Below are 16,827 nucleotides of genomic sequence, written 5' to 3' on the forward strand. Positions count from 1 at the left end.
TTTTAGTGAGCTACTTCCTGGTGTTATCTATCATTCTCCGGAGGATTTGTCTTGATTTTCTCTCTTTCTCTCTTTTCCTTTTGCTAGTTTTCCTTGTAAATTCATTCATTATTTTTGCATTCGCAAATGTCTTTGCAGCCACAGAGCGCAACTTATTGTTTGTAAAATCCAAGGACTACTGTAAACCTCAGTCTGCCAGGGGGATGGATAATTTTGAGCCACCTGTAAGTTAAAACTTAGTCACAAATAAATTGCATTCATTGTTTGAATTCTACCTATTAATGACAATAAAACCAGAAACTTCGTAGTACATGAGTCATAGTCAACTCTATGCACAAATGTTATGATTCATCTTTTAAAAAGGAAAATAAAAAAATCCCCCCAGTTATTTTGAAGCAGTATAGAAGGTGAAATTTGATGTTTGAAGGAAGGAAAAGGGAAAAGAGAGGCAGCTCTGGTTGAAATTAAATCCTGGTGTTCTACTGACCAACATGGCAGCAGATTCACCTCTCTTTGTTTTTGACCAGGCCCACCATAATTGCGTCACCTGCAATCCTGATAGACGTTGCTGCTGTGCAGTCATGGGTCAGCAGCATGAACATCAGAGGACTGAGCACATACCCTTGGGGTACCCCCATGCTCAGTGTGGTGGTACTGGATGTGGTGCTGCCAACCCGGACCGCTCGTGGTCCAGTAGCCAATCACAGAGAGACATGTACAGGCCCAACCTCTCCAGTTTCTGGATCAGTTATTGTGGGATGATGGTGTCAACTTTGACTTGTTTGCTTTTTTCATGGGATGAAATGTAGAAAAATCAAACTGGCATAAACAGGGGAAATCACTGTAACGTCAGTATACCCTCAGTGTGTTTCATGTACAAAATAACTCTGTTGCTCGTTGCTGGACCTGATTTGTTTACATCTGTGCGTTTTCAGCTGCCTGTGGCGGTCTCCTGTCCAAGCTGAATGGAACCATCAACACTCCTGGTTGGCCTAAAGAATATCCACCCAACAAGAACTGCGTGTGGCAGGTGGTGGCCCCCACTCAGTACCGCATTTCCATGCAGTTTGAGGCTTTCGAGCTGGAGGGCAACGAGGTAACCGTGTCCAGGTGTTGGCGTGCAGCTCGGCCGGCTGCAGGGCTTCTAGCAACACGCTAACGATTCCTTCTCCATCAGCGCTTTAAGACCCTAACGCGATCCTCGTGTGTGTGTTTAGGTTTGTAAATACGATTACGTGGAGGTGCGGAGCGGCCTCTCGTCCGACTCTAAGCTGCATGGGAAATACTGCGGCACAGAAGTCCCCGAGGTCATCACCTCTCAGTACAACAACATGAGGATTGAGTTCAAGTCGGACAACACGGTTTCCAAGAAAGGCTTCAAAGCTCACTTCTTCTCAGGTAATATTCAAGCACGATTGTGTCTTTGGCAGAGTTCTCCATTGAGCATTATGAGCATCAAAATGCATGACTTGTTCTCACATCTGGATCGGTTGCCTCAGAATCTGGATCAATGAGTGATGAGCAGGAGGAGAGATTCCATCAGGACAGAAAAGAGACGGAGAATTTTACACAATGAAGACGAAATGTTCAACTCACATGTACTTGCTCTTATCAGTGTTTATTATTCAACTTACAAAACTCCAAGTTTGTAACATTTAATTAATACACTCTGAAAACCTTTTTTGGATGAGAAATATTAACAGAAGTGAAGTGATAATGTCACAAAAATGTCCCCAATTTAGTCAGAAGATCAGACTTCTCTAAATCACATTAGAATAAAAACCTGACCTGATTGAGAAAAATGTCATTTTAAGTCAGCTGAAAAAACATAGACAACTTCCAAAGAATATTTTTTACAACCCGGTGTTATCAGCATGAAATCATTCCATCAGTTAACATTAGGAGGCCAGACTGAGGCACTCCGGCAGCAGCTCTGAACGTTCTCCTGTTCTGGACTGTTTTTCATTCGGTGGAACAACCGAATGAAAAATTCTTTAAGGACCTTTTTAAATCCCTCACTAGACTCATAATTTGCTACAGTCTTCCATCTGAAATGTCTCAGACAGCTCTTGGGTTCTCACCATTTTGCTCACTTCAACTGTCAGGAACATACCAAAGCAAATGTCTGAGGTTTAAACAGGACAAACCTTTTTATTCTTATAGCAATACTTGCTGCTTCTTTCTGTCTCTTTTGCTCGGACTGAGCTTGGTAAGAAGGGTTTCATTCACTCTGCTGCTTTAACCTAAAACTTGCTACAGAAAGCTTTGAAATTGACTGAATTTTTCTGACTGAGTGCTTTTACCTCCAAACTAAAAGTTCTGGACTCTGATTCAGTGACATGCCGGTGTTATGTATTGTCCAGGCTTGTAGTTTTATAGCACAATCCAGTAACACTGTTAGCTTCAGTTGTTATAAATTGCTGTATATGTGACACATAGCTTAAAAGAAATTTGACTGCGCAATTTAATGCCTTGAAATTGGGCCTCTGTCTCTTTAAGAGGCTCCTGCTCTTTCCAACACTCTGCCTTCAGGAAGTCACCACAACATCCCTTACAACCGCTCTTAGGAGCCTTGCACTCAGATGTAGTTTGTATGATGAGCTCAGCAGACTCACAGCTCCACCAGCAGTTAGCATTGTCTGCTAATTGCTGCTGCTAGTGTGAAGGAAAGAGCCATGCATGGCGGGACACGCCATGTCACGCCATGTCATGTCACGCCATGTCATGTCACGCCACGTCATGCCACGCCATGTCATGCCATGTCATGCCACGTCACGCCACGTCACGCCACGTCACGCCACGCGTTTTTAGGGAGTAAGGGAGAGTCTTGTAAGACAAACTTGCAAAAATTTGGGGCGCTGGTAATATAGTTTTTTAAATGCAGAAATAAGCCTCACACTTTGGATTGTAAAAAACAAAACCAAAGGCACCACCTTCTTTCTGTAGACGTCCCTGTGTCCAACCCTGACCGTCCTATTTTTGAGATGTTGGTTCACGCTACCTCACAGATAGACTTGCAAAACTCCAACTGCCTGCAGAGGCTCTAGAATTTGCAGCCTGGCGCTGTGGAAAAGTTCCTGGTGAACAGATAGCCCACGCTTATTTGCACCTTCCAGGGATACGTTTTGGTTGGCCAACGGCCAGCAGCTTTAGAGAGGTCCCCTCTGCCTCCCAAGCAACACTAATCCATGTGTGCATGCGGACATTTTGTGCTTGACCTGAAGACGGCTACAATGAGCGCCGTGCAACTTCGGCCGCAAAGCCTCTTAGTCAGTGATAGGGTGTGACTGAGCCCACAATAGAAACTGTAATACCACATCAGACACAAACACACGTGCGCACCCACACACACACAGACTAGGATTTAGCGGTTTCATTAAAATCAGATCTAGCTGAGTTGGGTTAAGAGTCATCATCTGTGTCTAATCTTACACCTCTTTGTAGGGAGTCTTGCTTCCAGGCATGAAAACATCACAACACTTGTTATTTTAGTTGTGGGGTTATCCTGTGCATCTGTCAACATGGCAGCTCCATGCAGATCTGCTCTTCCACCCTCTGCTCCCTGCAGAGTCCAGTTCCTCTGAGCAGCTTTGTCCTCAGCCAGGCGGTCAAGAGGCAAACAGCACTACAGCTTTTTGGTTTCTGTTGAAAAGTCTGCAGAGTCCAAACGTTTCCAAATATTTCAGTTCAATATTTAGAAAAAAGTATGTACAAGAAAATGTTCATATGTTAGAAACAGATCCAAGGAAATGTTCACCGCTTTTATTTTCACTCACTGGGAGGTTGACACTAGTTCGGTTTGACAGCTCACACACACCTACAAAACAGCATGTGAGCAGTTTCATAGTGTAATTACTACAATATGGAAAAAAGAATCATACACACTTGTGTGCTGGAGCAGAGACGCAAGGGCAGAGACGCAAGGGAGCTAGGGATGCAGGGCATTAGAAGAAATCCTAATGTGATATTCTCATTTTCTCCAATCATTGAAACTGTAAAAAATAAAAATAAAAGCTTGAAATATTTAACTTTGTGTAATGAATCCTTGTAAAATCACGAGTTGACTGGCAAGAAGCACTGCACTTTTACACTATATTTTTCAGATGTACCTGTATTAGCCAGTCTTTTCATTATTTATTTTGTAAAGTTTTAGAGAGTTACTTAGTCATATTTTGGGCTACATGAAATGTTTAAAGCTTGGATCTGTCCGTTTTTTTTTCTTTTTCTTACTTTGTGCCGTATATTGAAATGCTTGCTTGAAAGCAATGTTCTGTCTGTGCATGTTCAAGTTTTCACTACTGCTGTCACCTTCCCTTACATCACCTGACCTGCTTGCGTTGGTTCCTCCCCATCGCATCCCCCACACCCCAAATGTCCTTTGGGGCATTTTTTTCCTTCGCCCTCCGTTTTCTTTCCCCTCCCACTTCCCTTCGTCCCTTCCACTTCGTCTCTGTTATTTCCACATGAGTGACGTGCTGCATGTGTGTCTCTCACAGACAAAGATGAATGCAGCAAGGACAACGGCGGCTGCCAGCACGAGTGCATCAACACGGTGGGCTCGTACGTCTGTCAGTGTCGCCACGGCTTTGTGCTGCATGAGAACAAACATGACTGTAAAGAAGGTGGGTTCCACTTGCACCCCGCGTGTTCACACACCGGAGTGAGAATGGCCGGGATGCATGTGCATGTTGGTAACACTTTCGGTCATGAAAACGGGAAATTTCAAACCTAGTATCCACACAGACATCCGAAAATGTCAACAGAAAAGGTTTAGCTGATCTATCTAGACAACCTACCTGTTACATTTCAAGTAAACTCTTCATTATTAGCTTTCTCACTGCCTTAGTGAGTCTCTGTCTAGATAGATAGTTTCCCTTGGTGGTCCTTAATACACATCGGACCCAATTTGAATTTTTATGCGTCCTATATACACTACTAAGTGTATATAGTGTACATAGCAATAAGTGCTAAGTGCTGGTATGCACTTTTCTTGGCATACCAAACTCTTTTTACACCAGAAGTTACGCTCAGCAGAGACTTGAGTTTAAGATTCCAACTCTAAAGAATGAAAGATAGTTATCAAATGTTCATGGGTAATTTAGGCCTAAGGGCGAGAGGACGAAAGGTCGTTCCCACATGTTCGTGAAATAAACTAGACCCAAAGGAGACTTCAGAGTTTGGATGTAAGATGATGGAGGTTTAACCTTTTTATTCAAATTTTGTCTCACTTGCAATACAGACACTGATCTAGAGGATATTTGTGAAAAATGAATAACAGATAAGCTAGCAACTCCCAGCAACACGAGTGGCCACCAGTGCAACAGGAAAGCTAGCTTCCTTCGCGGCTAACTCATCTCTGCCAGCGAACCCATTCAAAGAAACTGCAGCCACAGCGCTTATCTCCATGGTTCATCTAGCTGCAGAGTTCAAAAAGCTCCCATCAAGACTCCGTAAAACCTCTACAAGTCTTGGTAGACTTGTTGAAAACAATAGTGGACTCCCTGCAAAAGAGCCTCTCCTCTGTGAAGTCTGATTGAATGTCTACTGGCAGCGGACTCCACCATTAACATGCTGAAAGTTTGAAATATCTCTCCTTTGGACCAACTTGACGACCTTGAGGAGTGCTCAGGTAGAAACAGTCTCTGCATACAAAACATTGCTGATGGAGCTGAGGATGGCGCAGCTCCAATCGCGTTCATTTTGGATGTTTTGAGCTGGAGAGGGCACAGCGGTCTCCAACCCTCCGATCCAGTCAGCACAAATTCCCTCGTGTCTTAATGGTCTTCTTTCCCAGATTCCAGCAAGAAAAGGCTGTTCTTCGCTGAGCTAGGGATCACGATTTGCAATACCAATGAGTCACAAGAAGGATCTATCAAGACTGCAGCAAAGAAAGGAGCAGTATTCCATTGCGTAAAACAAGTCCTGTTCCAGAAAAAAAAGTCAGCTGTGTCCCACAAACCTGAGAGTGACCCACAAGGACAACATGCTCATCTTTAACTCACCCGAGGGAGGAGGCTCAGAAGTTCGTCAACCAGAATCTGGGTAAAGACTAAAACACTGACTGTGTGGTGTTTAGCGCCTCAGCAGCCATCAAGGGGTCAAATTATCCACATTAGTAGTTTGGTTATCAGTGGAGTCACCTGGCTGTGATCTTCTGAGCCATTTCTCTGCTGCAAACCCTTTATTCGCAGACAACCTGTGAAGACAATAACTGTGAGAAAGGAAGCTGAAGGAGTCCTGCAGGGTTGATTGCTGTGTGTCACATTGAGAGTACATCAGTTCCATGAGTGGGTGGACAATGCTCTTCCCACCAGAACACTGAGATGCTTCCCAAACAACAAACCATAAATAATTAGTTAGGGGGGAAAAAAACTCTTCAAGGAGGGAGACAGAAAATGATCTAGGAGTGTACATTCTTTAGAAATATTGTTCCGCAAACTTGACTGAAAGAAATTTTGACCGCCTCTTTATTCCAGAAATCTCAAGATTAACGTGAATAATGTTTGTTAATGTCTGTTTAACAATTGCTAACAGAGGCATCCATTATTTTTTTACTCAAGCTAGGATTCACATTGACCCATTTCCTCCTTAAGCGACGTATAAATCTTTGCGAAGGCTCTGGCCTCGCAGTTAGAAACCATAATGGATGATATAATCTCTCATAAACAGACTGCCTTAACTTCAAGACTTCAACCAGTATTCGTCGGCCTTTCGTTGTCTCACCATAGAACCCCTCTCTCCTTTACTCTAAATCAATGAGTGAAGAATCACAGGTGTATCTCTATACACAGATGATACACATAACAATCAAAATGAGCCTTAATAATTATACTTCTAGGAACTTCTAAGAAAGCCAGTCCAGGTGCTTTTTTATTGAATCACATAGAGTTCCTCTTTACTGCCATTGTGTTCATTTGATCTGGACTTTTAGCACAGAACCATCAGCCTGCCTCGCACCACTTCAGATTTAATTTGGATTTGTCTCAGATGTCTCGCTCCACAAGACCCTCTTTGTAAAAACCTGGAACTTACTGTAAAGTCTTTACGACTGTTATTACTTTGAATGTGTGCCAGCACACCGGAGATTTGGTGTCTTTGGCTCGTGGCTTCATCTGAACTTTTCTTACACAGCCGCCTCACAGTAACCGTGCCTGGGTTCACTTGTCCCAAACGTGCCCTTAAATTATCCAAAGAAGTTGAGACTCAGAGCTTGTATCGAGTTTTCTGTTTGATTTGTACTTGGCTGAAAAGTGATAAAACGTGAAAGAGCAAGAGGGCGCAACAAAGGAAAATTAGAAAATTACAGCATTACTATGGTTCAGAAGCATAAATATTATATAACATCCAGGGATTGGTGTTATTCAAACCTGATTTTTTAAAATCTGACTGACCTCTCAAACATTCCCACAGTAATAAAAAACCTCAAAGCTTTTCAAAGTCAACTTTTGCACACACACCAACAAACACACCACATCAGTGACCATATGAACAACTCGCTGAGGCTCCCCAGGTTTCTCATAAAGAGAGTCATGTTTCCAACATCTGGGGACTCTAAAGCTTCGCATGTTGCATTGTCGTCCTGATTGCACATGTGTGTTTATATGTTTACTAAACCGGCGTGGCCCTGCGGCCTTGAAGTCAGATCTGTGGTTATACACATAAAGCACAGCATTAGTGTGTAAGGGCGTCGGAAGAAACGATTCACATTTTCACGTATGCATGTCAAGGATCTGGTTGTGTTGTCAACCAGACCATTGTAATGCGCATTGTAACAGTGTGTGTGGGTATGGCTGTATGGGTGAATATATTTAGACATATGTGTGTTTGGTGAGTCCATGGAAAAAAACGAAACAAAATTAAACAAAAATAAAAAACTGAAAAAATGGTATGAGTTTATGGGCTAGAAGTTCATAAGTTTCTTACTTCTTCCTACTCCTTTTTGAGCATGTTAAGATTATCGTGATACAAAAAATATGTGTTTTGCGTTATTTTATACTGCTATCATATTCAAAATAAATAAATCAATAAAATAATAATAATAGTAATAATAAACTCTGCCTGTATACATGTGTTGTCAAAACCAAAGGTGATCTGCTCAGTAAAAGTCCATGACGTAACAAAGAAGTTAAGCTTCCTGAACAATTGGATCAGGAGATTTTTTCTTTCTTTCTTTCGTCACTCGATGTTTTGAGTAGAAGAAGCAGAATTAGACTCGGAGCACATGTACACCACGTCTTTTAACGCTGCGCTGCTGAAGAATAATCATTGTTCTTTATCAGTCAGAAAAAGGGGCAATGGAGAAAGCTCCAGAGTTATGACGTAACAAAACATAAGAATCTGTGGCAAAACCTGAAAACTGCTGTTGATGGAAGCTCACAGTGCAATCTCACTGAGCTGGAGGTAGTTTGCAAAGAATGGAGTTAAAATTTCTAGAAGTTCTAAGCAGGTCTAGACAGAGACTTTCTGCTGTGATTGCAGAGAAATCCGGTTCTAAACAGTATAGACCCAGGGGTCTGACTCCAAGTGCACACCACACTTTTCAGATACATTGTGTTGGTCTACAACATAAAATCCCAGAAGTATTCGCTTAAGTTTGTGGCATTATGTGTAAAATAGTTTGTCCCGACTTTATATATCTAGTTTTTATTTTCTTGTTGCTGTATTTCTTATTGTTATGTGTGAAATTGTATGAATGTTTATATCTTGGGTTCTTTCGTTTATGGAACTATGAATGGAAATTAGCATTTTGCTACATCTGGTATTTATGACAACATTCATTAAGATGCACCGTCTCATTTAAATAAAAACAGTCAATCACAAAACAAAAAGGTCAACAGATTTAATATATTTAGTTCCTTTTAAACACATCATGTTTGTGTCAAATGAAACAGCCTCGCTCTGATTTACTGACAGCATCACTATGTGACTGGTCAATGGCTCCACATGCAGGGTTTGAGTCTGTTTTTAACTCAGCAATCTGACTTTTTTATTCCTAATCCAGCTCTTGGATTTGAACCGCAAACATTCAAACCGACCATGTTTAGTGCAGCAGCAGGCAGCTTGTGCCGTACATGTGTGCCTGTCTTCCTTCAAACTTCACCCTGAACTTGTGACCAGGATGTTCTCCTTTGAAATCCCTTTTTTCCCCTCGTTCGGTTGTCGTGTTTCTCTTCTTCATGTTCCCTTTCTATTTCCTCTGACCTTTTCCTGTGCAGCCACAATTTTCACTTCCTTCCTACGTGTGTGTGCTCTCGTGTTTCTGTGTGTGTCCAGCTGAGTGCAAGCATAAGATCCACAGCCCCAGCGGGACCCTGAGCAGCCCCAACTGGCCCGACAAGTACCCCAGCCGGAAGGAGTGCACCTGGGACATCACTGCCACGCCGGGACACCGAGTCAAGATCGTAAGTGAGCAAACCCAACCAAGCCGACCTAGTAACAACTTGTCGTCCTGGCTGCAGAATCATGAGGCATGAAGAGGCCTTAAGGCGTCTCTTCTCTCTTTTTTTTATGTCTGGATTTCTTTGTTCTCGCTCTTTTCAAGAGAACCAAATGTGGATGGAGGAGAAAGCACAGATATTTGGGTTAACTGCAATCGCGTGCGCATGTGTTAGTAAGAGGCCTTGGGCAGAGGCCATCTGTGTCCTTGTGCCTCTGTGTGTACACCCACACACACACACCCACACACACACACACACGCAAGTTTGGATTTCTACCCACATTAGGACTTTGCATTGACTTCCATTCATTTTAGTTACTGCATTTATGGCTAACCCAGACATTTTCCCTGACCCCAACCATTACTAGTCTATTCCTAACGCTATCCTTAACTAAAACTTAATTCATATCATACCTCTAAACCTGACCTCTGACCCTAAACAAGACTGTAGGACCATGCTTTGGTCCCCATAACCCATGGATCTTCAGAGGGTTGGTAAATATGCCAGAAAAGGTCCTAAGAAAAATAGATAAACACACACACACTCACGCACACACACACACAGAAAGATAGCTGTCTCCTTTGTGGTGTGCACATTTGTGTGACATGACTTGATGAAGAGTCGTGTTAGTCACTGTTAGACTGAGGATTTCTGGTCTTGAGCTTCTCTTTTCCTAAACGTCAACATGTTTCTCATCCCTTTTGTATAGAAGATCATTTTATGATTAAAGATCATCGAGGTTGGACAGCTGCAGGTTAGAAAGCACGCTCAGAAGGCCGAGCAAAAAACATGAACGTCTGTGATGCATTATTAGATTTGATGCAAACTGCCACGTTAAGGGCCATTTGCACACGACAGGTTATGTGTTATGAAGTGTTTGTCATTTTAAATACCTAAACAGAGCCAAATTAGAATGTTGTTGCGCTTCTGCTCAAGATCAATCAAGATCAATCATCACAGCCACATAAAAACAACATTTATTCTTACACCAAAGCCAGAGTCAAAGTGGAAATAAATGATCACTGATTTCATTTGCTTGTTGATTTGCGAGATTAAATAAAAATTTTTTTTAAACTACTGAAAAGGGTTGATAAAATGTAATAAGTGCAATCTAGAAAAAGTATGACTATTTTGTTCTAAACTTTAGCTCTATAACTGCGAAATAAAGCATTAATTTTAGACATCAACCAGGTTCATCGGCACCTTAACATCTTCACAAAGCTTTGCCTCCGTTTTTTTGTACCGTCTACATTAACTCAAGGCCCTGACCTGATGATGGATTCTACACAACCTTAAGCGCAACATCAGTTGATGAATGCTGCGACAATGAAATGATTGCAATAAATAAACATATTGGGATATTTTTTAAAACTCATTCAGGGAAATAAATTAAAAGAAATGGTGCCTTTGCAACAATATGTTGGAAAATTCAGTTTGAATTTGGTTCTGTGGAAATTGGTCTATGTTGTACAGACACTTCCCTGAAGAGGTGGGACATTTTCACGCCTCAGTGTATGGGACAGATTTAACAGGTTTAACAAAGACTTCAAAAATCAGTAACGGCTCTGAATATGAGTGGAAAAGCAATCAAAAGTAAAACAGAAATCTGGAGAAGACCTCCAAAACACAGGATGTATTTCTTCTTTGAAGCAAATATTTTTAAAAACTGGGATGCCTAAAAATGTCTGCATAGTTCTTTGTGTATTATAGGCAGAGAAGTCCAAGCGGTCGAGAACATGGTCGCTTCACATAATCCTCTTAAAGTGCATTGATATTCTATTGTAACCACACAAAAGGCTTTCCTGTAAGCACACACACACACACACACACACACACGTCTACACATTGTCTACACTCACATACACACACATTCAGCATATATAGATCACAGTTTGTAGTACAGGACTTGCATTCCCACTTTACTTTGACGCCACAGCTACACGTGAGTCTCAATGCAGGATTTCATATTTACCGTCCACTTCCCATTCATTTGTGTAATCTGCCTTTGCTGCTTACGCAACTGGAAATATCGCTCATTGGCAACAGGTGACACAGCGGCACAGCTCTGCACCCGTTCTGATTATTTGACGTGAAGTCTTGTAACCCAAAGAGATTAATTTGTGGTGAATTAGATCCAATCCAGCAGTTTGTTTGAGCTAGACCACATATCCAGAAAATACTTATCACAATGAACCTGAGCTTTAATTTTGTTCCATCCATCCATCCCAAACACCCACCCACTCACCAATCAACCTACAAATTAACCAACCAACCCACCCCTCTAGTGTGCCCTGGGTCTCCTCCTGATGGGTCGTGCCTAGAACACTTCATCAGGGAGGCGTTATGACCCGAGCCACCTCTGCTGGCTCCTCTTTCTGTGGAGAAGCAGCGACTCTACTCTGAGTCCATCTCGGCTGGCCGAGGCTCTCACCCTTGTCTCTGAGAGAGAGCCCGGACACCATGCAGAGGAAACTCATTTTGGCCGCTTGTATCCGTGACTTTGTTCTTTCGGTCACTACCCAAAGCTCCTGACCACAGGTGAGAGTAGGAACATAGATCGGCCTGTAAATGGAGAGCTTTGCCTTTTGACTCAGCTCTCTCTTCACCACAACAGAGCAGTACAGCGCTAACATCACTGCAGATGCTGCGCCAATGCGCCTATCCATCTCCAGCTCCATTTATCCCTCATTCATGATCAAGACCCCAAGATACTTAAACTCCTCCACCTGAGGCGGAACCTCATTTTTGACGGCACTCTACCCTTTGTGACTCATGATCATAGCCTTGGATTTGAAGGCACTGATCCTCCAAAACGGATCATCTCAACACCTAGAAATTCTGCAGCCTTAATTAACATGAAACATGTGAAAACTGTCCATTCATCAATCCACTGATCTGTCTGTGGTTATCTGGGTTTAGCAGCATCACAAGTCTAGGTATTTCTTCCAGCCCTGGTCTTTTTGTGTGATAAACTTTTGTCTGCAGCTTAAAAATGTTGCAAATCCAAGGAAGGTGGTGGAGGCATCTTCCTCTGACTGCTCTTTCTCTGCAGGCCTTCAGTGAGTTTGAGATTGAGCAGCATCAGGAGTGTGCTTACGACCACCTGGAGGCCTTTGACGGGGACAGTGACGCAGCGGCCATCTTGGGTCGCCTGTGCGGCAGCAAGATCCCGGAGCCTCTGGTCTCCACTGGGAACAAGATGTACCTGCGCTTCATCTCTGACGCCTCGGTGCAGCGGAAAGGATTCCAGGCTTCACATTCCACAGGTAGCGAATGCGCCACAGACACACCTCCATACACAACACTGTGGGAATTTGTGAAGAGCATCAATCACCATAACTGGTGAACTGGTGTTCTAAGGGGTAACATCTCCCTCTAGTGGTTTGTTGAAGCAGGTGCACGAGTATAGCAATCTAAAAATGATTTATCAGAAGATCCAAAACAAACAAAAACAAACTATTAACAATGCTATCCAGACATCTTCATCTTCCTAAAATAATAGTCATTTTATGCCAAAAGTGACTTTCCAAAACAAATAAATCACCATCTCTTTTTTTGCCAAAGGGTCATTTTTACCAAAAGAAAAATAAAATCACTTTTGGCAAAAAATTACATGGGTCATTATTTTTGGAAGGTGACGATATGCGAATGGTTGCTCACTTCCCTTCGTCTGTTTGTGCTTCAGAGTGTGGAGGTCGTCTGAAAGCGGACGCTCGTCAGAAAAACCTTTACTCCCACTCCCAGTTTGGAGACAACAACTACCCGGGTCACACGGACTGCGAGTGGCTGCTGACCACCGAGCAGGGCTGCGGCATCGAGCTCAGCTTCGTAACCTTTGAAGTGGAGGAGGAAGCAGACTGCGGCTATGACTACATCGAGCTGTACAACGGATACGACGCCAATGCGCACCGCTTAGGCCGCTTCTGTGGTTCAGGGGTAAGCTTCATTTCGGATTTTTCAGGAAGTATCAGAGTTTCACAGAAACGGTGTTTTTTTTTTCTTTTCTTCCTAACACAAGTTAAAAATGTGATTTGGTATTGATGCACAAAACGATTAATTACATCCATTTACTTCAGTTCTTCGCTTTATATTTGTTAGTCAGAGCTAGTCAGTGCCTGAAACAGAAATGTAGAACATTAGAGTTTTTTGTGTTGGAATGACCTTTTAACATTTGACTTCAAACTCATTGTGGTTTTGTGGTCTCTTCTTTTGCCACCACAGACGAAGCCAAAACTTTCTAATTTTGTCACATTGGTCTCACTTTGGAAAAATAAATTTTCGTCATCCACATGGGAACATTGGTAACTGAGATATTTGAAGTGACCCATCTATCTGAGCTGTTGCTGATCCAATATTATCTATTAGCAGTCAAGTTACCAAACTTTGACAAACAGGTCAACTCTTTAAAAGGGCAGAATTATATGTTATATGAAATAGCGCCATTTCATAGCACAATCAAGTAACTCCAACCTTTCAAAGATTAAAAGAAATTTGACTTCATAATTTAACGCCTTGAAATTGTGCCTCTGTCTCTTTAAGAACTCTTGCTTTTTCTGGAGCTCTGCCTTCAGGATGTCACAACTGCCTGACTCCTCTTTTAACCCTTTAACAACATTTTTATCAGCTACTGAAAAGTAGCTCCTATAATGAGCTCAGCTGATGCTCAGATGCAAACAGGTGTTTGCTAATTGCTGCTGGCTAGTCTGAAGCTCTGAAACTGCAGCTCAGAGGAGGAGCTTTGTCCTCGAAGGCGGGGCTTGGCCCAACCATTTTGCACAGCTGAATGGTTGCTGATTTCTTAAACATGAAAGAATCGAAGCAACAATCTCAAAATCTGAGCTTTGAGATCAAGGTAGATCAGTTTGGCCATAATGCGTAAAAACTAAAGAGAGCACGAAGTGTGTTAGACCAGCTGATAAGCATGGAGGTGGCGGGGTGTTGATATGGGCTGCGTTTTCAGCCTGTGCACCTCGTATTGAGTAAACCATAAACTGTACTGTTTTACAAAATATTCTGTTGTCAATCATAAGGTTTACCTGGTTTACCTGGAGTGGGTCACCAACAGAACAACGGTCCCAAACACAGCAGGAAATCTGCAGCAGAATGGTGGAAAAGAGAGGAATCATAGACTTGCGGTGGACCAGTTAAAGCCCAGATCTAAGCCTGAGTGAAACGCTTTGGTAGGAGCTGAGGCGATGTGTGCAAAGAGAAATTTTCCAAGCCTTAATGAACTGAAACAAAGTATTTTAAGACAGTAGGAAATCTGTAAAACTGATCAGATCAGACAAAAATAACTGGTAGAAGCTGCTGCTGCTAAAGCTGGTGGATGGTAGGGTGTACTTACTTTTTCACACCACAATTCTCTGTTGGATTCGTTTTCGTCTCGTTTTTTTGGGGGGGTTTTTTTCACAGATCTTTCTCTGTTTTTCCATCTTTAGCCCAGAGAAGGGATTTATTCCCCTGGAGACGCCATGCTGATCCGTTTCCATAGCGACGACACGATCAGCAAGAAGGGCTTCCACGTCCGATACACAAGCAGCCAATTCCAGGAGAACCTTCACGCCAGGAAGTGACTCTACACTCAGCCGACGACCTCCACGGCACGGCAACCAGAAAAATCCGCTTTCTTCCGTCATCTCTGACCCGCGGACAAACCAGGACGTCCACCAGCCGCCTGACCGGGTGGGGGGCGAGAGGGGAGGGGGGGGGGGGGGGACGGGACACCTGTCGGTGCAAATATTTGTTTACAAAAGAGCCATCGAGACTTTGAGGCGAAGTGGAAACTAAAACGAGAAATGGAGGTTTAGGTTTGAGGCGTTGCTCACAGACACAAATGCAAAGGAGCCGCTTACAGACTCGTATTTTCAAAAACAAACTATGGCTATGAAGGAGACTAATAAACAGCAGTTCTGTGCGGCTCCTGGATCCATCAACTGTGCAATTTACTGTCACCGGACGGCTGCTTCCATCCACAGAGACTCAAACTGCTCACAGATGTTTTACTTGCCTTGTAGGGCTGGGAACTGGCCTCTTCAGCCCAGATCGGAACGGCTGCAGATACTTTGATTTCTGTGTATTATTAAACCCAACGTGTTTACTGTGAGTGTGCGTGTGTGTGTGTGCGCGCGCACGAGGAGAGAACAAACAAAAGGCCCAGGTTGGTCCTTTTACTCTTGGTTGCTCATGGCTCATGCAGACCATCGTTGAAAAATGGAAAGGAAAACAAACATATGGAGATTTTATAATCTGTAACATTGATGTTAAGCCTTGCTTTATGTTGTGCTTTTGAGTTTTACTGGTGGTTTTAAGTTGTATATCCCCTGGATATTTGTTTTCATATATATATATATATATATATATATACATACAGCTGTGGAAAAAATTGAGAGACCACTTACTATGAGTAAAATGAACTCTGTTCTTTTATTCTATGAACTACTGACAACATGTCTCTGAAAATTCAAGCAAAGATTTAGTATTTATTTACAGAAAATGAGAAATGGTCAAAGTAACCAAAAAGATGCAGTGCTTTCAGATCTCAAACAATGCAAAGAAAACAAGTTCATATTCATTTAGAAACAACAATATTAATGTTTGAAGTCAGAAGAGTTCAGAAATCAGTATTTAGTGGAATAACCAGGAGGTTTTCAACAGGGTTCAGTGCAGTGGGCTCTTCAGTTTTTCCGGAGCTGCATGTATATATATATATATATATATATATATATATATATATATATATATATATATATATATATATATATAAGCAGATATCTGAAGGGAAGAACTGTCTGTGGAAAGAGAGACCCTCATGGTGCTAAAATAAAACTGAATGAAGGTTTTTAAATGGAGGTAAGATTACTTGCAAAGGTATTCATATCCTTTCAACATTTTCTCCTTTTGTGGTGTTGCAGCCACAAACTGAACAGTTTGACGATTTTATTGGGTCATAAAAAGGATCCATGGAATCTAAAAAGCGAGTTGAGTTTGAATCGAGAACCAACGTGCGTCCAGCACCGCCCCGAGGCAGACATTTTGGTCTAATTCTTTTTGTAAAATAGCTCAAGCTCTCTCCACTGGTCTTCAAATCTTGCTACTGATTCCCAGCTGGATTTTGACCTACACTGTGACCAGGCTGATGATCTAAAATGTTCTGTGGTGCATCTTGTTGTAGGTTTATTGCCTTTTTTCCTGTTGGAAGGTCAAACTTCCGCTTTGATCTCAAGTCTTTTGCAACTCGTAGAAGGTTTTCCTTCCCGATTGCCCCTGTACCTGCTGGAGAAAAGCGTCCCAACCACTGCAACCTGTCATCTACAGAGAGAGTGCATGAAGGATTTGGCAGCCATAGCTCAGTCGATGATGGCCACCCTCACGAAAAGTTCCACAGCTATAC

The 16,827-nt window shown here is 42.4% G+C and overlaps 1 protein-coding gene across 1 annotated transcript in view; it reads left to right on the plus strand.

Annotated features, from left to right (window-relative positions):
• tll1 (tolloid-like 1) overlaps positions 1–15,540 on the plus strand; it is a 51,923-nt gene extending 36,383 nt beyond the window's left edge. Inside the window, exons 15-21 of the mRNA XM_032562632.1 lie at positions 936–1,096; positions 1,218–1,398; positions 4,497–4,622; positions 9,274–9,401; positions 12,490–12,703; positions 13,123–13,373; positions 14,876–15,540. Coding sequence (XP_032418523.1) covers positions 936–1,096; positions 1,218–1,398; positions 4,497–4,622; positions 9,274–9,401; positions 12,490–12,703; positions 13,123–13,373; positions 14,876–15,010 — 1,196 coding nt within the window. The 3' untranslated portion in view covers positions 15,011–15,540. The remainder of the gene's footprint in view (positions 1–935; positions 1,097–1,217; positions 1,399–4,496; positions 4,623–9,273; positions 9,402–12,489; positions 12,704–13,122; positions 13,374–14,875) is intronic.
• The last annotated feature ends 1,287 nt before the right edge of the window (positions 15,541–16,827 follow it).

The sequence above is a fragment of the Xiphophorus hellerii genome, chromosome 5, assembly GCF_003331165.1.
Source record: "Xiphophorus hellerii strain 12219 chromosome 5, Xiphophorus_hellerii-4.1, whole genome shotgun sequence".
NCBI lineage: Eukaryota > Metazoa > Chordata > Actinopteri > Cyprinodontiformes > Poeciliidae > Xiphophorus > Xiphophorus hellerii.